This window comes from Cebus imitator, unplaced genomic scaffold (genome assembly GCF_001604975.1).
Source record: "Cebus imitator isolate Cc_AM_T3 unplaced genomic scaffold, Cebus_imitator-1.0 Scaffold464, whole genome shotgun sequence".
In the NCBI taxonomy this organism is placed as follows: domain Eukaryota; kingdom Metazoa; phylum Chordata; class Mammalia; order Primates; family Cebidae; genus Cebus; species Cebus imitator.
This window is the reverse complement of record NW_016107779.1, coordinates 1,440,419-1,463,476: the sequence shown is the minus strand read 5'-3', so window position 1 is coordinate 1,463,476 and position 23,058 is coordinate 1,440,419. Positions and strand designations below refer to the sequence as shown.

The 23,058-nt window shown below is 40.7% G+C and overlaps 1 protein-coding gene and 1 pseudogene across 1 annotated transcript; both read right to left on the bottom strand.

Annotated features, from left to right (window-relative positions):
* Positions 1 to 3,656: 3,656 nt before the first annotated feature.
* On the bottom strand, positions 3,657 to 4,964 carry LOC108291759 (annotated as a pseudogene).
* A 13,553-nt stretch (positions 4,965 to 18,517) lies between these two features.
* LOC108291714 (olfactory receptor 1A1) lies at positions 18,518 to 19,456 on the bottom strand. The gene has a single exon (XM_017512164.1). The coding sequence runs from the start codon at positions 19,454 to 19,456 to the stop codon at positions 18,518 to 18,520; it is 939 nt and encodes a 312-aa protein (XP_017367653.1).
* Between the last annotated feature and the right edge of the window lie 3,602 nt (positions 19,457 to 23,058).

Here is a 23,058-nt window from a genome sequence, read left to right as displayed (position 1 = left end):
TTCTTGAGATGAGCATGGATAATTGCTCCAATGTTATTCCCTGGAGGTGAGGGTCTTGGGAAATAAGTCTTATTTACAAGAAGTAGACCAGCTCCTTATGTGCAGCAATCCTAAAACATAACCTAGGAATGCCAGGCGCAGTGGCTCACACCTGTAATCCCAGCACTTTGGGAGGCTGAGGCAGGCAGATCACTCGAGGTCAAGAGTTCAAGGCCAGCTTGGCCAACATGGTGAAACCCCATCTCACTAAAAATACAAAAATTAGCTGAGTGTGGTGGCACATGCCTACAGTCCCAACTACTTGGGAGGCTGAGGCAGGAGGATCACTTGAACCTGGGAGGTGGAGGTTGTAGTGAGCCAAGATGGTGCCATTGCACTCCAGCCTGGGTGATGTAAGATGCTATATGTATAACAGTAAGCCAAAATATATTTATTTTGAGATGGAGTTTCCATATGTATATGTGTACATAAATATATACATATATACACACACACACACACACACATATGTGTGTGTGTATGTATAACAGGAGGCCAAAGTAACAGCCAAAACTAAAGCTGACTCTACATGTATTGCAGATGGCTTTGATTAGAAAGAGGTCTGGCAAATTTAAAGGATTAAACTTCAACTAGAATGATTCCAGATTTCTATGACCCAAAGTACTAAGCAAAAGCAATAAAAAAAAAAAATCCTATTTGGAGAAACATAATGTCACCTTAGAGCTCAAATTATTTCTCTTAATAATTTTTCAGGCACAATATTCAACATAAACCCAAAGATAAAAAAGATACACAAGGAAGGAAGATTCCAATAGCAAGAACCAACAGAGGGGAGGCATTTAGAGACTCCAGATAATACCGTTATAAGACGTAGATGGAAAATAATGATGCTCATGTTGCTTTAGGAAATAAAATGAAGCCTGAAAATTTTATCAGGAATTTTTACAAACGGACCAGGCGTGAGTAACCAGCACTCCAGTGAAAAACACATTGCTGACCCTGATACAGAAAGCACCTTATATTTCTTTCTAGTTGCTGTTCCTGCATGGGTGCTCACTCTCCTAACTGCTAATAGCATAAAGTTGGCTTATCTATTTTCATACTTGATTTAAAGGGACATATACAGTTTGTACTCTTTTGCGTTTGTTCTTTTTTTTGACAGTACATATAAATCAGTGTTTAATCATTACTGTAAGGTAATTTAGATACTTTCTATATTTCTCACAAATCACTTGGGTTCTGCTTCTTCTGCATGTATCACAGGCTTCCTTTTCAAACCATCGTTTTGATGCTTTAAATTTCTTGTCACGGCATCGTAAGTTTCATTTGCTGTAAATTATTCTAAAAAGTTTAAAAGTGAGATACTTTGAGCCCCAACGAATGGATCGTATATAATCTCTGCCGCAGGCATTAGGAATAATGTTTGAACACTTTTTAACAAGTGTCATTCTAGAAAGATGAGATATCACAGCTACATAGAGCATGATAGGTCCATGGTTTTAATGTGAGGCTTGGGGAAATAGACTCTAAAATCCTATTTTTACATTTATGATGAAGAAAAAGCCCGCAAAACCTGCCAATTTAAATATAAATCAGATGCAGTCACACTGTAATAAATATGCTGAGATAAATAACTTTGTATATTTGTAATTTTTAAAAAAATTTAATTTCCAATTTTGCCAAATTCAAAAATACATACAACTTAAAGCAAATAGGGCACAATGTTAACACCGGGCGAGGGTTATATGGTGTTTGCTCTACTACTGTTTTCCTTTTGATGTAGATTAGCAATTGTTTATAAGACAAAGTGTATGTCCCTGAGTATCACTAGTTTTAGAGTTAAAAAGTGCCCTATCTTATAGGTAAAAAACTTTTCTGCTAAAAGAAGCATGGGAGAAATATTTGACATGCATTAAAGGAAAAAACTGGTTTAGAAGCCAATAAAGAGAGAACACACTGCATGCACCCCCCTCATCAATATCATCTCCTGAGTTTTCAAAACAAACATGTTCTTCCTGCTCCAACACAAACGCCCATGCTAATCGTGCGAAAACACAGCAGTTCCACCAACTTCCACGTTTACAAATGATAAAGTTTAAAAACGCATCTCTCAATAAATGAAAATGTTTTCTGACTTTGAGGAATAAAAAAGGTTTTCTCAGTTGACTGCCTTAAAACTGTCTAATACTCGGAATTTCTCATGTACCATTTAATTTGGCTATGTTTTAAAAATACAGCACGTGGTTTTAATTCTTGTTTAAAGTCTAACTCCAGAGGACAAGGCCTCACAGTTCCCTGGTAGCTTGTTGGCTGAACAGTATCGACACAGCGAAGTTTCAAGACTTTCTTTTTAAGATTCAAATTTACTTTTTGATATGTGAGACAGCACTGCAGCACCCCCAAATCATCTGGCTGATGGTGAAAATGCAGAGTAAAAATCGTACGCTGTGAATGATACCAACAACAACGATCTGTCCCGAACCTAAAGCTCCCTTCCCAGGTCTTCCAACAGGTCACATGGAATGACTGCACACTTCTTTCCTCCTCATGGAAGATTGAGAAAGGAGAAAACTTAGAGCTCAGGGGCAGATACCGGGAAGACCCAAGGACAGGGCCAGGTCTGTTTAAATGAAGACACAGGTGACATTAGGATGAAACGATCCTGGGAGGTGGACACAGTGAATTTAATGAACAACAGCCTTAACTTTGAGAATAGTGTCGATTGCTGGTTTTTAAACTCATTATGGGCCTCAGACATTGTTTAAATAAACTCTTTTCCTCCCCCTCCGACTCCCCGGCGCCTCAAACCTGCATCATCCTCTCTTAGTTCTCTGCACTAATTACTGGCAGTCAGATGGCACAGACAATAATTTAGGGTCCAGTGAAAGTAACACAGCTTGATAGCGAGTCTTGGAGACTGAGGAAAGGAAGATAGAGGTGAATCTCTAGAAAAATTGAGTGTTTCTCTTTGTAGAAGCTATAATAATATTTTTTTTTAAAAGGTGCCTTAACTTTGCTAATAACCTAAGGTGACTTGTGGAAATTCACTAAACTAGAAATTGTTATTTTTTGGTTTTTGGAAGTGTGCATTGTTGCAAGCAAAAATAACACAAAACAAGGTTAAGCCCATTTTAAGCTCCCCGAGATGACATCCAGAGACACACTACACAGTACAGTATTAGAGCAGAAAATGATTTGCAAAAATCATTTAGAGTAAAATCAAATTTCTATTTCAACAAATATATCATCAGATTAATTGTATCATTGATTAACTGTTGCTATACGTTTATTCATACCAGAAAAATGGTCACATTTAAAATTCTCAAAATAGTTTTGGCACAGGTCACATCCTCTCATTTTGCTAAGTCCCTGAGCGCGTTGAACAGGCTGACCTTAGGCATCGGGGCTTCCCCAGACACCCTGGTCCTCTCCCCAGAATGCCTTGCTACCTGATCTGGCCTCAAGGCTACTTTCACTCTTCCCACCATTAACTCTAGATGAACATTTAATGCTATCACGCTTCTAGCCAATGTGCTCTGCAGAAACCATGCAGCATCTCTGACAAGAAGACCTAGAGCACCCGCCCCAAAATGGACCTCATACCATCTTCCCTACGCTTACTGACAGGGAAGGGGAACCTTTTGTGTATCCTTCCTGTTATTCATAAAATTGCCTGTAATGGTCAGTGTTTTAATGTCTCCAAAGCCTTATGTCTCAGATGCTCCTCCAAACACTGGATGGCAAAGAGGTCAATATTCATGTCAAACTTATTGGCAGACAAGTGGTGCTTGCGCAGCATCCAGTTCAAGTCGCCAGCTCCGAAAATGCACACCGAGCGCACGAGCACCCCGCCGCACAGTGGGTAGGGAGCACCCTTGGAAACATCACCCTCAAAGTACTGCCACTTGACAAACCTGGCAACCGCGTGCATGTCAGACAAATCGTACTTATGGCTGGCAGGGCGTGATCCCCGGACTTCAGGAATCCTCTGGATGGTAGCCCAGAGATACTCATCAGGGCTATATGTGTCTTGCGCCCACTCCATAAACTTTTGGATTTTTTCATTCTGTAGTACATACCCCACATACTCCCTACTGACCACAAAGTAGGCACTGCCAGAAAAAGGGGGTGTTTCCAGCGGAGGAAGCATTTGACAGTCCCTGTGTTTGTCAACTTTCCATTAATGACCTCAGACCGCTTTTTCCGCCTTTCTTCTTCACTGGATGGCATCCTTTCCGTTTCCAGGCTGTTTTCTCCCATCAACAACTTGAGCTTCCTGACATTTCCTAGGTTGGTTTTAATAGGAAAATCCATACCACAAAGATTTATCAAGTACTTCCAGTTCGCCCTCATTGTACAGAAGTCCTTCATGCAGTTGAGTTCAGCCTGAACCCAGCTCCCCGACGCATAAACCACACTCTCCGATGGGCTGGCCACAAAGACATTACTGAAACAGGAAGCAATGCCCATCACTGCAGCTAAATAGGAATCCTGGGATTTTTTGTCCGCATGAACGCAATAGAAATTCTGAGGCATATAAATGGCCCTCAGTAGCCCATCAAGCATTTCGATCTTGTGATGAACCACGATAGAATATGCTATTGGAAACTCTGCCTCTTCTTTACTAAGGGGCTCTACAATATATTTGCGCCTCTTGATGAAAGAATCAGTCACTGGTCGTTTATACAGTCATCAGGTGTTCACCAAGGGCGCTTTTTAAATTTCACTGTTAGGATCTCAAGCTTTACCTTTTGGATTTCATTTACATCACCCTGTAAAACTTTGGTGCAGTTAACATCACTGCTGGGATTCTCCCCAGCAAGCTCCAAGTGTCTGACACTTACAAATTCGGGCTTCTGATGAATCCTTAAAACGGAGAAGGTGATTAGGGAAAACACAAGAACCACAAAGTAGTATTTAGTGGGATAAGAAAAAAGTCTCCTTCGCAGCCACTTCCTGAGCATTTCAAACAACAATCAGGGATTTCCTTTGTGAAGGGCCGTCTTCTGCGCTCCAGGCACCAGCGATTTTTCCTCCGTCGTGGCCTTGAATGTTGTCAGTTTGCATTTATCAGAACTGCAATGGCATCTTGAAATGAAGAACATCACCGGAGTGGGCGTCTGGCCCGGAGGCGCAGGAAGACGTCCTGCCGCTCCTCGTCCGCCAAGCTCCCGCCCCGCGCTGCTCTCCAGGCGCTGGGGAGCTGCACCTGCAGCCCTCGGCTTTTTTCACTCATTGTCTATGTGAGATTCAGCCACATGGTTGTATGTCGTTGTAGATTTTTTCGTGCTCATTGCTGTATGGTATTCTATTGTGTGAATATACCACTAAAAATTCAATTATAGGCGTAAGCAGTATCTGGTTTTTGGCTTTGAGTCATGTAGCGACACACATCTCTTGGGCATACGTACTTAAGAGTAGAATTTATGAATCATGTGACAGGCCTATGTGTAGTTTTTGTAGCCAGTGCTAAACACTTTTCCAAGTACTGGACTTGTATCAATTTTCCCTACCTCCAGCAGTGTATGGGAGTTCTAGTTGCTCAATAAATACCTTAACATGATTGAGTATTTTTCATGCTTTTCGTTTTAGCTATGGTGGTGAGTATAGTGGTATCTCAGCATGGTTGAAATTTTTTAATAAGATACATAATAGAGGTACATGTGATCATTTAATATCGTCACAAAATTTGTCAAGATCAAGTCAATGTCATTGGGGTATATATCGTCTTAAATATTTCTCTTTTATTTATGCTAGAAACATTTGAATTATTCCCATTTTGCTATTTTGAAATATACAATAGATTATTGTAAACTATACTCAGTCTTATTGGTCAAACTGTACCTTTGTACCCGTTAATCAACCTTTCTTCATTCCCCTCCCCTTACTCACCTCCGGTGACCACCAGTCTGCTCATTTATCGTCATGGGATCCACTTTTTAAACTTTCACATATTGAGTGAGAACATACAGTATTTGTCTTCCTGTGTTTGACTTCTTTCACCCAACATAATGACTTCTAGTTTCATCTGTTCTGCTCCAAAGGATAAGTTTTTTTTTTTTTTTTTTTTAATTTGAGACAGAGTCTCTTTCTGTCACTTAAACTGGAATAAAGTGGTGCGAAAAGTTAGAACCCTCGCTTCATAGATCTGTTTTTTTGGCTGGATAATAGTCCATTGCATATATATGCCACATTTTCCTTGTTCGTTCACCCTTTGATGGGGACTTAGGTTGCCATATTTTGGCCATTGTGAATAGTGATGCGGTAAACGTGGAAGTGTGGCTATCTCTTTGATAGATTAATTTTCTTTCTTTTGAATATATGTCCAGCAGTGGAATTGCTGATTTCCATTTACCTTTCTCTGATGACTAATGACGTTAAGCACTTTTCATAGATTCATCATCTAGAAGTATATCATCTTTGTCAATCACCTACTCAAGTCTTCTGCCCATTTTTTTCCATTGGGTGATCTGCTTTTTTTTTTAAAATGTTGATCTGTAGTTTTTCATATTTTCTAGCTATGAGTCTTTTGACAGATATTTGTAATAAGACTATCTTACCCACCTTTGTGAGTTGGCTTTTATTCAATTAATGGTGACGTTAGAGAAGAGTTTCAATTTTAATGTTTCAGTTTATCAATTTTAAATAGAGCTCTCTATATCTTTTTTTTTTTTTGACAGAGTTTCACTCTTGTTACCCAGGCTGGAGTGCAATGGCGCGATCTCGGCTCACTGCAACCTCCACCTCCTGGGTTCAGGCAATTCTCCTGCCTCAGCCTCCTGAGTAGCTGGGATTACAGGCACGCGCCACCACGCCCAGCTAATTTTTTGTAGTTTTAGTAGAGACGGGGTTTCACCGTGTTGACCAGGATGGTCTCGATCTCTTGACCTCGTGATCCACCCGCCTCGGCCTCCCAAAGTGCTGGGATTACAGGCTTGAGCCACTGCGCCCGGCCTATTCTTCATTTTTGATAGAGACATCATCTCCCTATTTGCCAAGGTTGGTCCCGCACTCCTGGGCTCAAGTAACCCTCCCACCTCAGCCTCCCAAAGTGCTGGGATTACAGGCATGAGCCACCGCGCCCGGCGAGCTCTCTATATCTTAAGAAATATTTGCTAAATCTTTGCCATGTTCTCTATTATTTCATCTGAAAGATTTACTATTTTACCTCTCACATTTAGACCTGCTATCAATGTGGAATTGATATTTTTATTCAGTGAGGTAGAGGTCAACATACATTCTTTTTCCTGAAGTGTGGATATTCAATGGATCCAGTGCCATTTACTGAAAAAAAATCCTTTCCTTGCTCCATTGCAGTGGAAATCTTTATCATCAGTCCGGTGACTATATATATGAATCTGTTTCTGGAATCTTAATCTGTTTCATTTGTCAGTTTGCCTATCCTTATATCAATACTCTACATATTAATTATTATATTTTTTAATATGATTGTTACATGATTTGCTTGTTCTTCTTCTCTAGTATTTCCTTTTTTTCTTTGAGACAGTGTCTTGCTGTGTTGCCCAGTCTGGAGTATAGTGAATGGTACAGTCTCAACTCACTGCAGCCTCTGCCTCCTGGGCTCAAGCAATTCTCCTGCCTGAGCCTCCCAAGTAGCTGAAATTATGTGCCACCATGCATGACTAATTTTTGTATTTTTAGTGGAGAGGGGTTTCACTATGTTGGCCAAGCTGGTCTTGAACTCCTGGCCTCAGGTGATCCACCTGCCTCAGCCTCCCAAAGTGCTGGGATTATAGGCATGAGCCACGGCACCTGGCAGGAATTCGTGTCCTTTTAAAAGAGACTCCAGAGAGCTCCCTTGTCCCCTTCTGCCATGTGAGAACACGGCAAAAAGGTGGCCATCTATGAATCAGGAAGTGGGCACTCACCAGACACTGGATATTCTGGTAAATGGATCTTGAACGTCCCAGCCTCCAGACAGAACTGTGAGAAATAAATTTGTGATATGTATGTCACTCAGTCTATGGTATTTTGTTATGGCAGCCTGAATGGATTAAGACATGTTCTTTGAAGGTATTGAGACCCTTCCCTGTTCCCCACCAGCTTTTAGGGTTTTTGTTAATGGCTGGTTTTTGGTAGTTTTCTCCATTATGCCTGCATTTGGTTTTCTTTCCATTTATACTGCTTGAGATTTGCTGAGCTCCACCAACTTGTAGTGTTATGTCTTGTGCTGGTTTAAAAAATTCTTGGTTAATTATCTTCTCAAACACTGATCCTGTTCCATTCTCTTTCTCCTGTTCTTCTGGGACTCCAGTTATATATAATTAGGCCTTCTGTGCATGTTCCATGTATCTCTTATGGATGACCTGTCTTCTAGTTTATTGATTCTGTATCTTGATATATCCAACTTTTTAAATTCATCAACTGAGTTCTGAATTTCATGTATTGTATTGTTCACTTCCAGAATGTCCATTGTGCTTTTTATTTATGTCATTTGCTAGTAAAAGTTATTCATCTTTTTATCTATTTCACATACTAATTGTTATTTTAAATTCCTCATCTCCCATGTCTAAGATCAGAACATCTTCCAATCTTTATTTTTTTGGTCTTAATTATTAGGCATGTCATTTTGCCTCTTGCGTGTGTGTAGTAATATTTTATTATGTGCTGGAAGTTATGGATACCAGGGTTATAATGACTTCAAGGGTTGTTTTCTCTACCAGAGATGGTTCTTCTTTTCCTCTTTTATGCAGATATGGTGAGTGGGTTGATCACCTCAATTCGATCAAGAATTGATTTGGGCTTAGGATTGGGTTGTAACTTTAGGAAGGTTAAGTTAACTTGTTTTCCTAGATTGTTTCCTCCTTGGGATTTTCATGCATCTTGGTCTCCTTAGCCCTGAAAAGTAATGAGAACCTTTCTTCAGAGGTTTTTAGCTTAGTTCTTTGGACTTTGCCTCCATGAAAATTCAATGTTTGGCAAACATCTTGAGGGAGGGACCAGATAAGTGTTCAAAGAAGGCCTCTTCTAACAGTGTGTTTTCTTCCTCAGTCCTGAAAGTCGGCAGAAGATTTTTTTCTGCATTTTAGTAGCCTCTGCCGAGGTTTCCAGCATTCTATCAGAGCCAGAAAGTGTCCCATGGGGAGAACAGTAAATGGGTTTGAGGCCCCTCAGGTTTCAAAATTGTTATTCCAATCTTGAGTGAATGCTACATGCTTCCATGCTTTCATTTCCCCTAGCACAGATCCTCTACCTCAGTCTGTGCCCAGATTCAGCAACAATTTTTTTTTGAGATAGAGTCTCACTCTGTTGCCAGGCTAGAAGGCAGTATCATGGTCTCAGCTCACTGCAACCTCTGCCTCCTGTGTTCAAGAGACTCACCTTCCTCAGCCTGCTGAGTAGCTGGGATTACAGGTGTGTGCCACCACGCCCAGCTATTTTTTTTTTTTTATTTTTGAGATGGAATCTCACTCTGTCACCCATGTTGGAGTGCAGTGGCACAGTCTTGGCTCACTGCAACCTCCGTCTCCCTGGTTCAAGTGACTCTTCTGCTTCAGCCTCCCAAGTAGCTGGGATAACAGGCATATGCCACCACATCCAGCTAATTTCTGTATTTGTAGTAGACACAGAGTTTCACCATGTTGGCCAGGATGGTCTCGATCTCTTGACCTTGTGATCTGTCCACCTCAGCCTCCCAAAGTGCTGGGATTACAGGTGTGAGCCACCACGCCCAGCCAATTACCCTATTTTTATCTCCTCTGGACTGAAGAGAGCAAAGATAAGAAGCTGAGCCTTCCTAAGTGTGGCAGGTGCCAGAAACCCGAATACCATTCTTGCAGATGTGACATGAACAGATCCATGGGGCAGGTGGAAGCTGAAATGACCCCCAGAAAATGGAGTCTCTGTTTTCTCCTGTAGAAGTGGCCACAGGAGTCTCCCTAACCCACTTCATCTATTCAGGGAACCTAGAGAATAAAGAAGCATAGAATATAGATAACTTGGGCATATGGGTTACTCTTGATATCTCTTTGGGACAGTGGCCAATTTATTGTATGTTCTAGAAATGTACTTATGATATACCCCTTTAAGTCAGAAATATAATGGCTTAAATGTATTATTCCATTGGACTGAACAAAAGAACAACCACCTAACTTTATGCTAAAAAAAATCTAGGTTTATTATTTTTTTACCTTGGGCAAAGGAAAAGAGTAAGCTGCTCCTTTAAGAGGAAGGTAGAAGTATATGAAAGCCACATTCTGTCTTCCAGACACAGGACGTGGCTTAGCATGTGTGGTATGTGATGTTCAATCCATTCATCAAAGTGGAATGGCTACTATATGGTGCAGCTGAATGAACAAAAGTCAGGAAGAGAGCAATGCAGGTCTTGGAGCTGGAAAAATAACCTGCATTGAGTCCTTCTTCCTGTCTTCTTATCTTAAAACCTGAAGAGGTAAGACATAAAGGGAGCCCAAATCCAACTCATGTGTTCTCAGTTTGACCAGATGAGCATCTGAAAGGGATCCCTTTATCTTTCTTTGTCAACCTTGTACACAGATAGGCCTGGTATGGTCACAAAGGATTACAAGTTCTGAGGTCAGGCAGCCTGAGATTGAAATCTTGCTGTATGGACTTAGGCAAGTTTCTTAAGTTCTCTAAGCCCCAGTTTTTTCATGTAATTAACCCTGAACCACTCATGCATGGGACAGCTCCCGCTAAGGATGAAAGAACCGAGCTAAGATTTGAGCTGCTGCCCAAGAGAAGGAGTTTCCATTTGATTTTGGCAAAGTTGTTTATCTGCTGATTCAAAGAGGCAAACCAACATGCCTCAACATATTTGGAAAAATATAAAACAGTAGCACCATAATATTCACAATGTCCAGGAATTTTAAAGATTAGCAGCCATATGGAGACCAGAAAACAAGAGCCATTCTCAAGAAAAATGATATTTAATGGAGACCAATTATAATATGACTCAGATGCTAGAATTACCAGGTAAGGATTGTAAAGCAACTATTTTTACTATTCTCAATGAGGTAAAGGAAAATATGCAACCAGTGAATGAAATTACAGAAAACCCCAGCAGGGATGTTAAAAGTATTTTAAAAAAACCTAAATAGAAATTCTACAACTGAAAATCACAATGTTCTGAAATAAAAATAAACAACAACATTGAGTGGCTGTAGCAGCACAATTGAAATGAAGGAGTCAGTGAATTTGCTGATACATATATATAATCTGAAAACACAGGGAAAGTTATTTTTATTATACTTTAAGTTCTGGGGTACATGTGCAGAATGTGCAGGTGTGTTACGTGCCTTGGTGGTTTGCTGCATCTATCACCCTGTCATCTACATTAGGTATTTCTCTTAATGCTACCCTTCCTCTAGCATCCCAATCCCAGACAGGTCCTGATGTGTTATGTCCCCCTCTCTGTGTCCATGTGCTCTCATTGTTCAACTTCTACTTATAAGTGAGAACATGCAATATTTGGTTTTCTGCTCTTGGGTTAGTTTGCTGAGAATGATGGTTTCCAGCTTTAACCAGGTCCCTGCAAAGGACATGAACTCATCCATTTTTATAGCTGCATAGTATTCCATGGTGTATATGTGCCACATTTTTTTAATCCAGTTTATCATTGTTGGGCATTTGGGTTGGTTTCAAGTCTTTGCTATTGTGGATAGTGCTGCAATAAACATACATGTGCAAGTGTCTTTATAACAGAATGATTTATAATCCTTCGGAGTAAGTGTGATGTGGTGCTGAGAAGAATGTATATTCTGTGGATTTGGGGTGGAGAGTTCTGTAGATGTCTATTAGGTCCGCTTGGTCCAGACCTGAGTTCAAGTTCTGGATATCCTTGTTAATTTTCTGTCTCGTTGATCTATCTAATATTGACAGTGGGGTGTTAAAGTTTCCCACTATTATTGTGTGGGAATCTAAGTCTCTTTGTAGGTCTCTAAGAACTTGCTTTATTTATCTGGGTATTCCTGTATTGGGTGCATATGTATTTAGGATAGCTAGCTCTTCTTGTCACATTGATCCCTTTACCATTATGTAAATGTCCTTCTTTGTCTCTTTTGATGTTTGTTGGTTTAAAGTCTATTTTATCAGAGACTAGGATTGCAATCCCTACTTTTTTTTGCTCTCCATTTGCTTGAAATCGTCCTCCATCCCTTTATTTTGAGCCTTTGCATGTCTTTGCATGTGAGGTGGGTCTCCTGTATACAGCACACCAATGGATCTTGACAATTTGCCAGTCTGTGTCTTTTGATTGGCGCAGTTAGCCCATTTATGTTTAAGGTTCATATTGCTATGTGTGAATGTGATCCTGCTATTATGCTAGCTGGTTATTTTGCCCATTAGTTGATGCAGTTTCTTCATAGTGTTGATGGTGTTTACAATTTGGTATGTTTTTACAGTTGTTGGTACTGGTTGTTCCTTTCCTTGCTTAGTGCTTCCTTCAGGAGTTCTTGTAATGCTGGCCTGGTGGTGACAAAATCTCTCAGCAATTCCTTGTCTATAAAGGATTTTATTACTCCTCTGCTTATGAAGCTTTGTTTGGCTGGGTATAAAATTCTGGGTTGAAATTTTTTTTTTTAAAGAATATTGAATATTGGCCCCCACTCTGTTCTGGCTTGTAGGGTTTCTGCTGAGAGATCTGCTGTGAATCTGATGGGCTTCCCTTTGTGGGTAACCCAACCTTTCTCTCTGGCTGCCCTTAGCATTTTTTCCTTCATTTCAACTCTGGTGAATCTGATGATTATGTGCCTTGGGGTTGCTCTTCTTGATAAATATCGTCGTGATGTTGTCTGTATTTCCTGAATTTGAATGTTGGCCTGCCTTCCTAGGTTGGGAAAGTTCTCCTGGATAATATCCTGAAGAGTGTTTTCCAGCTTGGATTCATTCTCCCTGTCACATTCAGGTACACTGATCAAATATCAATTAAGTCTTTTCACATAATCCCATATTTCTTGGAGGCTTTGTTCATTTCTTTTCACTTTTTTTTCTCTAATCTTGCCTTCTCATTTTATTTCATTGAGTTGATCTTCAATCTCTGATATCCTTTCTTCTGCTTGATAGATTCAGCTATTGAAACTTGTGTATCCTCCACGAAGTTCTTGTGCTGTGTTTTTCAGCTTCATCAAGCCGTTTATGTTCTTCTCTAAGCTGGTTATTCTAGTTAGCACTTCGTCTAACCTTTCTTCAAGGTTCTTAGTTTCCTTGCATTGGGTTAGAACATGTTCCTTTTGCTCAGAGAAGTTTGTTATTAACCACAGCCTGAATCCTGCTTCTGTCAATTGGTCAAATTCATTCTCCATCCTATTTTGTTCCCTTGCTGGTGAGGGGTTATGCTCCCTTGGAGAAGAGGCATTCTGGTTTTTGGTGATTTCATCCTTTTTGCACTGGTTTCTTCCCATCTTTCTGGATTTATCTACCTTTGGTCTTTGAAGTTGGTGACTTTTGGATGGGTTCTCTGAGTGAATGTCCTTTCTGTTGATGTTGAAGCTATTTCTTTCTGTTTTTTAGTTTTCCTTCTAACAGTTAGGCCCTTCTGCTGAAGGATTGCTGGAGGTCCACTCCAGATGCTGCTTGCCTGAGAATCGCCCATGGGGGCTGCAGAACACAAGGATTATTGCCTGTTCCTTCCTCTTGTAGCTTCATCCAAGAAGGGTACCAGCCAGATGTCAGCCTCAGCTCTCCTTTGTGAGGTGTCTCTTTGGATATATGGGGGTCAGGAAGCTGCTGGAGGAGGCAGTCTGTCCCTTATCAGAGCTCAAGGGCTGTGCTGGGAGTTCTGTTGCTCCCTTCAGAGTTGCTGTGCAGGGATATTTAAGTCTGCTGCAGTGGAACTCACAACTGCGCCTTTTGCCAAGTGCTCTGTTCTGGGAAGGTGGGGCTTCATTTATAAGTCCATGACAGGCTGCTGCCTTTTTTCAGAGATGCCCTGACTAGCAAGGAGGGAGCGTAGTCACAGTCTGCCTGCAGAGGCGTTGCTGAACTGCTGTGGGCTCTGCCCAGCTGCTGTGTAAACTTGCTTGTGCTTTTGTTTACATAGATAAGGTTAGAACTGCCTCGGTAGTGGCAGACTGCCATGGTAATGGGGGGCTGCCTCGGTAATAGCAAACTGCTTCAGTAATGGTGGACTGCCTTGTAATGGCAAACGCTCTTTCCCCCACCAAGCTCAATGGTCCCAGGTCTAGCTCAAACTGCTGTGCTGGCTGCAAAAATCCCAAGGCAGTGGGATTCAGTTTGCTGGTCTCTGTGGGGGTAGGACCCACCAAGTGAGATACCTGGCTCCCACTTTCAGCCCCTTTTCTCTCAGGGGTATGTGTGGCTCTGTCTCACAGACACTCCAGGTGTCATCCAAAACGGCCGCTCAGATTTGTGCTAGAAATCCATGGTGCTGGTTGAATCACCCGCCCAGATTTGCACTGGAAACCCACAGCACCTGTCAGCCAGTGGGAATCTTCGGGTCTGTGGGCTGCAAAGACCACAGGAGAAGCCCAGCATCCTAACTGGAGCATGGGAGTGGCTAGAAAAGTCCCTGATGGTCTCAGTTGGGTAGAAGGGAGGGTCCTCCAGCCGTTTCACTTCCCAGGTGAGGCAGCACCTCACCCTGCCTCAGTTTGCCCTCATTGAGCTACACCCACTGTCCAACCAGTCCCATTGAGATGAACCTGGTACCTCAGTTGGAAATGCAGAGCTCACTTGCCTTCTGCATCGTTCTCACTGGGAACTGCACCTGGGAGCTGTTCCTATTTGGCCATCTTGGCATGCGATCTCCTCACCTTCATTTTTGAGGGTTCCATCACGATCCTCAATCTGTTGCAGTGTTCCTCACACAGGGCACCAACTGCTGGCTCCGACCCGCAGACACTGACCAAGCCATGTCTGAAAAACATAGACACAGGTTTGCCTGTCAGCCTGGCCCAGGATCGTCTACCAGAGTCAGCAGTGACCTCCAAAGCCAGTGCCTTTGAATTTATTTAGTACAGATTAAATGACAAAGGTCTTAAGTCAACAACATTAGAGGGTAATTAACATTGCCGACCCTCTGAGTAGAGAGCAGTCACGGGTCCTGTGGAAGAACGAAAATTGGCCTTAGGATCACATGACTAAACAAGCTATTTAGATAAACTCCTCTTCATTGCTTTGTATCTACCCCTAGCTATTAGCTCAAGGTAAGGGGGTTAGGCTGCCTTCAGCCATAACCTCTTTCCCAAGGCTTTCACAAAACCTTCTGGCCTTCAAAGAAGGTTAATGTTTTCTAAAATTTCTCCCACCACCCTGACTGAACTACAGTGGTACATATGCACAATGGAATGTTATTCAGCCATAAAAAGAATTAGATCCTGTCATTTGCAACAACACAGATAGAACTAGAAGTCATTATGTTAAGTGAAATAAGCCAGGCACAGAAAGACAAAGTTCACATGTTCTCACTATGTGTGGAAGCTAAAAATTAAAACAATTGAACTCATGGAGCTAGAGTAGAAGGTTGGTTAACAGGCTAGGAAGGTTAGTGGGAGTGGTGTTGGGGGGAAGCGGGGATGGTTAACAGTTATAAAGAGCAGTTCTAAAGAATGAATAAGATCTAGTATTTGACAGCACAATAGCATCACTGTAGTCAAGAATAATTCAGTTGTACATTAAAACATAAGAGTATAATTGGATTGTTTGTAACACAGAGGATAAATATTTGAGGTGATGGATACACCACTTACCCTGATGTGATTATTACACACTGTATGCCTGTATCAAAATATCTCATGTGCCCCATAAATATACACACCTGCTAATGTACCCAGAAATTTATTTATTTATTTATTTATTTTTTGAGACGGAGTTTCGCTCTTGTTACCCAGGCTGGAGTGCAATGGCGCAATCTCGGCTCACCGCAGCCTCCTCCTCCTGGGTTCAGGCAATTCTCCTGCCTCAGCCTCCTGAGTAGCTGGGATTACAGGCACGTGCCACCATGCCCAGCTAATTTTTTGTGTTCTTAGTAGAGACGGGGTTTCACCATGTTGACCAGGATGGTCTCGATCTCTTGACCTTGTGATCCACCCACCTCGGCCTCCCAAAGTGCTGGGATTACAGGCTTCAGCCACCGCGCCTGGCCCGAAAATTTTTTAAAATGTAAAAAATAAAGAAAACTTATGACATTGATTTGGTTGCTTTGTAATGTTGGTAAATGTTATACATATAGCATCTGTAGCAAAAGGCAGCTGGAGCAGTAAGTGAAATTATGCAAATAGAGCTTCAACACTTTACATAGTGTGGTATGACATTAACTGTAAATGGCCTGTGAGAAGCTAAGTATGTATATTGAAATCCTACAGCAACAAATGAAAACATAAGATAAAGGGGAATAACTTTATTCAATAGGAATTATGAAAGGACTTCTAAAAGGAATTATAAAAAGGACTATTACCATGGCTGGAGTGCCCTCTCTGCTTGTTGAAGTTCTATCCATGTTTCCCGCTGGTGCACACATCCTGACTTAGTTGACTATCTGTCCTTATTATTCTATATTCCCTCTATAGACCCGCTGTGGAGTCAGAGGAGGAGCACTCAGCACGAGGAAAACTGGGCACAAATACAAGATCTGCATTTTTCTAATTGAAATACATGGACTAAGTCACTTTATCTTTTAGAGATGTGACATCTTCATCTGGAAGGAGGGCTATTGCCATCTGTGCCACAAGACTGTTTTGAAAGTTGAAAGAGATGATAATATATGTGATATACTAAATGCACACACCCACATGCATACGTACATTTCATATTTAATGAAATGGCTACTTTCTCTGAACCTACCTGGCACATTTTTACTTTTTTGTCGCACTTTCTTCCTTGTTTCATTTTTTTCAAAAACAAATACTTGAGTGCTCAGTGAATAGTTCGTGATAATACACTGTGCTATGTCCCTTGACTGATATAAGAGGGAGAGAGACCTATAGTTTGACTTGGAGGGACGTCAAGTCTTGACTGTACAAGTGTTTTCCTTCCCCAGCTAGAATCCTCATTCTCCATCATGGCTTGCTTTCTTGAAATTTATTCATTCTGCAGGCCTCTTTGTTTGAAAACTTTACTTACCAGCTCCCCTCTGATCCATGTTTTGTTAATTTTGTTCCAAAGCATTATATCTTCATTCTACTATTTAATTCAATACCTCCACAAGAGTCACAGGAACACTAAAAACACTCCCAAAATGGAACTATTTTTTTCTTAAATTATTCTTTTGTTCACTAATGTCATTAAGGGCATCTTTTTCCCTTTAGACACAAACTCAAAATCTTGTAGACATCTTCTTATTTATTGTTATGGTAATAATTCATTCTATTGTTTCTATTTCCACATTACCTTTGCATCTAGACGGTAGATGCAAAGAAGGATACCTTCTCATACAGTATCTATCCTCTTTGGTACTTACTATTTCACTATGGGCAATAAACATCTCCTTCCATTTGGCCTTACTGAGTTTATCCATAACAGCAAAATTAGTCTTGTATTCATTTTGTATCTTCACTCTCTCTTCCCCAAATTGCTTTAAGCGATGTCTAATTTAATTAGACTCCTGGTCTCATCACACTTCCCTCCTCCCTCACTGCTCTCTTATCTATCCATCTTGATTAAAGAGAAGTTCTTTTTATGGTTTCATTCAGAGCTTTTATCTATGTATCTATATAACTCTCTATCATAATTTCAAAATATCCCTGGACTCACCACTTAATCTGAATATTAGGACTGTAATAATAATCTTATTCCCCCATCTCCCCTCTTGAATTTTCTCTTATCCTGAATCCTGTGGTCATTCTTTCTTTTGCTTTTGTTTTTATTATTATTTTTATTAATGACTGTCATTTTAGTAAGATTTTAGGACGAGTTGTGTTATCTTTAGATATAGTCTAGTCTAAACTATGAAGCAAGCACGAAAATATTTCCCCAGGTCAGTTTCTTGAAAGGTTTTAAGAATGAAAAAACAATGTCTGGTTTGATTATCTCTAATTATAAAATTACATTTCAGAAACGAATATCTCCTTCATTCATTCCACTTCCACCAATATTTATTGGATGCACTTTATATGACCGAGATTGCGAAGGTACAGTGATGTGTAAAGACAACTCCTACCCTCAGAGGCTTGCAAGCCTAATAAGGGTGATTAAACTTAATAGTCAAATAAAAATGGACACACGAATAGTGATTTGCAATATTAAAAGCAGGAGCTATTGTGGTCAACACACCATGTGACCCATGTAGGGCACTTATGATTATTCCTAACATTTAGATGTGAAAGCTGAGGCTCAGATCTTCCCAACTTGACTCTGCTAGTCAGGATTCACACCCAATATTACTCTACTGCCGCTCTGCCAAAAAGAGCAGCAATTAGTTGAAAGTGATAATTTCAATAAGATGGCTCATTAAAATGTTGTGAGATTTCCGAGAAAATGAATTTCAGGCTGGAAAGAACAAAGACTGCTTCTTGTAGGAGGATGACATCAGAGCTGGATTTCCAATATACCATAATTGGTGACTACAGTATCATTGATGCCCTCACATTGGTTTTGAGGAAATTCTCTTGCTGAAGAGTTTCCACAGGGCAGCCTTCATGTCCCGATTTCTCAGACTATAGATGAAAGGATTTAACACTGGGGTCACTGCCATGTACATTACAGTTACCACCGCATCTTTTAGGCTGTAATTGCTCAAAGGGCGGAAATACATGCCCATGACGGTACCATAATACAGACAGACAACTGTGAGGTGGGAACCACAGGTGGAGAAGGTCTTGACCACGCCCTTGGTGGAAGGAACCCGGAAGACTGTGGAGAAGACCTGAACATAGGAGACAATGATGCATAGTAATGGCAGAGAGAAAACACCAACCCCTAAGTACATCATCTTCACATTAAAGTGGATGTCAGAACAGGACAGCTTTAGCAAGGGGGTAATGTCACAGTAGAAATTGGCCACTTCCTGGTTTCCACAGAAGGACAAACTAGCTGTGAGGAGAGTGTGGAAGACAGCGTTGGCATTTCCAATCACCCAAGACCCAACAACTAGGAGGACACAAGACCGTGGACTCATAATTGTTGTGTAGTGAAGTGGACGGCTGATGGCCACAGCTCGATCATATGCCATGGCAGCCAAAATATAGCTGTCTGTGTTCCCCAAAGCTATCATGAAATACATCTGCATTAGGCATCCCCCAAAAGAGATCGATTTGCTGCCCAAGAGATGGTTGGCCAGCATCTTAGGGATGGTTACAGATGAGAAGAAGATGTCAACCAAGGAGAGGTTGGCAAGAAAAAAATACATGGGGTTGTGAAGACGAGCATCAGAGCAAATGGCTAGGATGATGAGCAGGTTTGCAATCAATGTGGTGGGGTAAATGAACAGGAAGAGGATAAAGAAGAAATCTTCCTGTTCCTGCTGACCGGTAACTCCCAGGAGGATGAATTCAAGTGTAGAGGACTGGTTACTTTCCCTCATGGCTTCTTCAGCACGAAAGAGAAGAGGAAGATTATTATATTAGCATAGTTACTGTGTTTAGTGATAATCCTCCATCACTTCTGACTTAAGTAATGCAGCTGTCTATACACCTGAGTTTATTAAATCATAGAGATATCCAATATTTTGGGGGAAAATCCCTGTAGGTCAATAGGACTAATTGTCATTCACTCCTTGACAGACATGTCTGAAAAGTGAGCAGTCTCTAAATCAAAAATGCCCATCCTTCCTGTTCCAAGCACCACCATTAAACACCTAGAAATTAATCATATAACAAATATTTAAGTGTCATATGCTATGGTCTAGTCACTTTGCTAGACCTCATGAAGAAGTCGTAAATATGTGACAAATACAGTTTATTCATCTATTTATTCAAGACATGGTCTCAGTTCTCAAGAACATTACAACTTAATGGAGAAGCCAAAATGACACACTAATTTTATTACACATGATAAGGAAAGGACAGCATTTTGAAGTCTTTGACAAACTACCCCAGTGCAAAGGGTCTTTTGGTGGAAGGGCCAGCCCAGAAATTAGGAATTTTTTCATTAAAAAAACTCAGGGGAATCCCAGAGCCCAGGAGGTAACAGGTATCTACACTGGCATTGGAAGATTGTAAATCACAGAGGCCACTGCATTTAGGTCCTACTAAAGCAGTCTGGAGAATTTTCTTCCCAGGTGTCTCATTTGCAAAGTAAATTTTCATTTCCTTTAAAAAAAATAAGGAAAAAAATAGGTTTTTATCTCTTTGGCAAGCCCTCAAATATATACCATCACAATGTCTTTCTTCCCAGTCTTCTCTTTCTGTTCTTAATTATTTCTCTGGGTGATTAACACAACTCCTTAGTGGCTTCAACCATTGCTTAGTAAGCTGTCAGCTCTACCTGTACGTGTGAACTTTTCCTTCCATTTTTCCACTTCAGTCATCTACCAACATGACCTAACTACATACACTGCACATCCAACCTAAGATGAGGGCAAGATTTTGGGAGAAGGAAAACCACAACTTGTTTATTTTACCACCTTCAAATAGATTATTATGGAATATTTCCATTTTTTACTTTTTTTTTCAAGACAGAGTCACCTAGGCTGAAGTGCTGTGGTGCGATCTTGGCTCACTGCAAACTCTGCTTCCCAAGTTCAAGTGATTCTCTTGCCTCAGCCTCCCAAGTAGCTGGGCTTATAGGCATTCACCACTATGCCTGGCTAGATTTTTTTGTATTTTTAGTAGAGACAGGGGTTTCACCATATCGGCCATGCTGGTCTCAAACTCCTGACTTAAGGCGATCCGCCCACCTTGGCCTCCCAGGGTGCTGGGATTATAGGTGTAAGCCACCATGCCCAGCTGAATACTTTCTATTGTATGTATCAGTAAGTTTTCTCTTAAAATTTCTTGAGTCAAATCCAGGTGTATTTCTTGCATTCCCCACATGAGGGATGCTCACAAGCTTAATCACTCAGTTTATCTCTCACCTCTACATCTAATCTTGTTGATTCTTTATTTAAAATAATTATTACATAACTCAGCCTTTCTACTAAATGTCTCAATGCTTAGCTCCGTCATTGTTTTCTACCTGAATTACTGTAATGCTAACTTAACTGCCTGACTCTAGGTTCCCTCCTCTTTGATCCATCTTGTACTCTAAGACTTAAATTATAGCAGCAACTATCAGCTGCTTAGTCAAATCCATATTGTTCTCTTCTTCCTGGACATTCAATTAGACTACATTTCCCAGACTCCCTTGCAGTGAGGTGTGCTCATGTGACTGAATTCTAGCCATTTCACATATATGTCCCAGTTCTGGGCTCCTCTACACCTTCTTACCCTCATGCCAATTGGATGCAAATGGAGAGGAGGCTGAACAGGATGATGGTAACATATGGTAGAATGAACCTGTATCCCTAGTACTCCACATTCAGAAGAACCTCTCACCGCCAAAGACATTTATTGTAACTGTGATGTTGGAGAGAAATAAACCTTTACTTTGTTTAAGCCATTTTACATTTTGCGATCGACTTGTGACAGCAGTCCAGGATATCATACGGCATTTACTAATTTTTCTAAAGAGGTCTTGATTCAAAAATTTACTAAATCTATAATTAATTCAATCCTCACTTCTCAACATCTCTCATCGTACATGTTTGAGTAATATGCTAGGCATGAGGGATGTAGGTCTAATTATCTTTATCATTTCTATTGATTCAGGAGGTAGAAAGAAATTATTTAGGCAGATAGAGTAAAAGAGTCTTTGGCAGAACTTCCCTTTTAACAAAAAGCAGCCCCATTTTTTTTTTTTTTTCTCACAGGGCAGCCTGAGAAATCGAGCTGCAAACATAGATAAGCAAGCCGGAAGCCTGCACAGAAGGCTGGCAGCTGTGACAATAGAAGAGGGCCACCTGGTGGCCTGACATAGCCAACATGTAGGCTTCATCTTCCTTTTTTTTTTTTTTTTTTTTTTTGTTATCACAAAATAAGGGACTGGGCAACATGGTGCAGGCCAGACAGAGAACCTACCTGCATAATTAAAGATTAGGGTGGGGGCTACCAGAAATTCATGCTTTATTGCAAATGTCACTTCTAGTCCTAACCAGTTTTTCATCCCCTATGCAAATGGAACACGTGGTCCAGCCAATCTTTCCTGCCCCATGTAAATCAGACCCTGCCTTCTCACCAGCCATCTAAAACTCCCCATGCATTTCACTGCAGATCCGGCAGCCCATTCATTTCTCCAGGACCCCTCTCTCCAGCAGAGAGCTATTCTTTTTCTGTCACCTGTTAAACTTCCACTTTTAACCTCACTCTTTGTGTGTCCATGTCCTTGAGCCATGAGACAACGAACCTCAGATATTACCCCAGACAAGGAGGCCATTCCATAATTATGATGTACTTCTCATATCTGCACCTAAAGAAGTTTGATTTTCTCTCTTGAGATGCCCTCCCTCTTCTTCAAACAGAATCATAATACTGCAGGTTTCAAATGGGTCAGTAAATCTGGAGAGCCCAGAGAGCATGATTAGCTCATATGGTATGAAAATGTGATTAAGAGGTGGAGCTCTTGGCATCATGGCAGACTGAGTTGATGATGACAGTTCTCATTCCTGTTAAAATACATTGAAGTTATATAAAAATATCAAAGTAAAGAAAAAAACCCAAAACACATAATCATACCTAAAAGAAAGAAATAGGAATATTTTAGTACGAGAAACAAAAATAAAACTCAGAACAAGAAACATGAGCCATAGTGATGCTATGGTGGCCCCTTGGGGGGGTCTCCACTCAGGCATTAGGTAGTTCTTATGAGCTGGGTTTAAGGTGTTTATGCCCCTTGATACAGATGTGACCACATATCCACACAAAGCAGGGAGATTAATTTGAGACTGTTAAAAACAACCCTATTTGTGAAGAGAGCACTAGAAAGAATTTTGCCATATAAGAATTACAAATAAAAGAACAAAAAGATAAGAATTAACAGAAAATATCATTGTCTACAAAGAAAACCTAAGGGAATCTCTAGATAAAGATATTTTGGCAAGTTTGTTCATTATAAACAAAGATTTCAAAACTCAATACTTGTACTTAAAAT

Coding starts and splice junctions, on each gene's coding strand:
- LOC108291714 (XM_017512164.1), bottom strand. CDS start 19,456: ATGAGGGAAAGTAACCAGTCCTCTACACTTGAATTCATCCTCCTGGGA.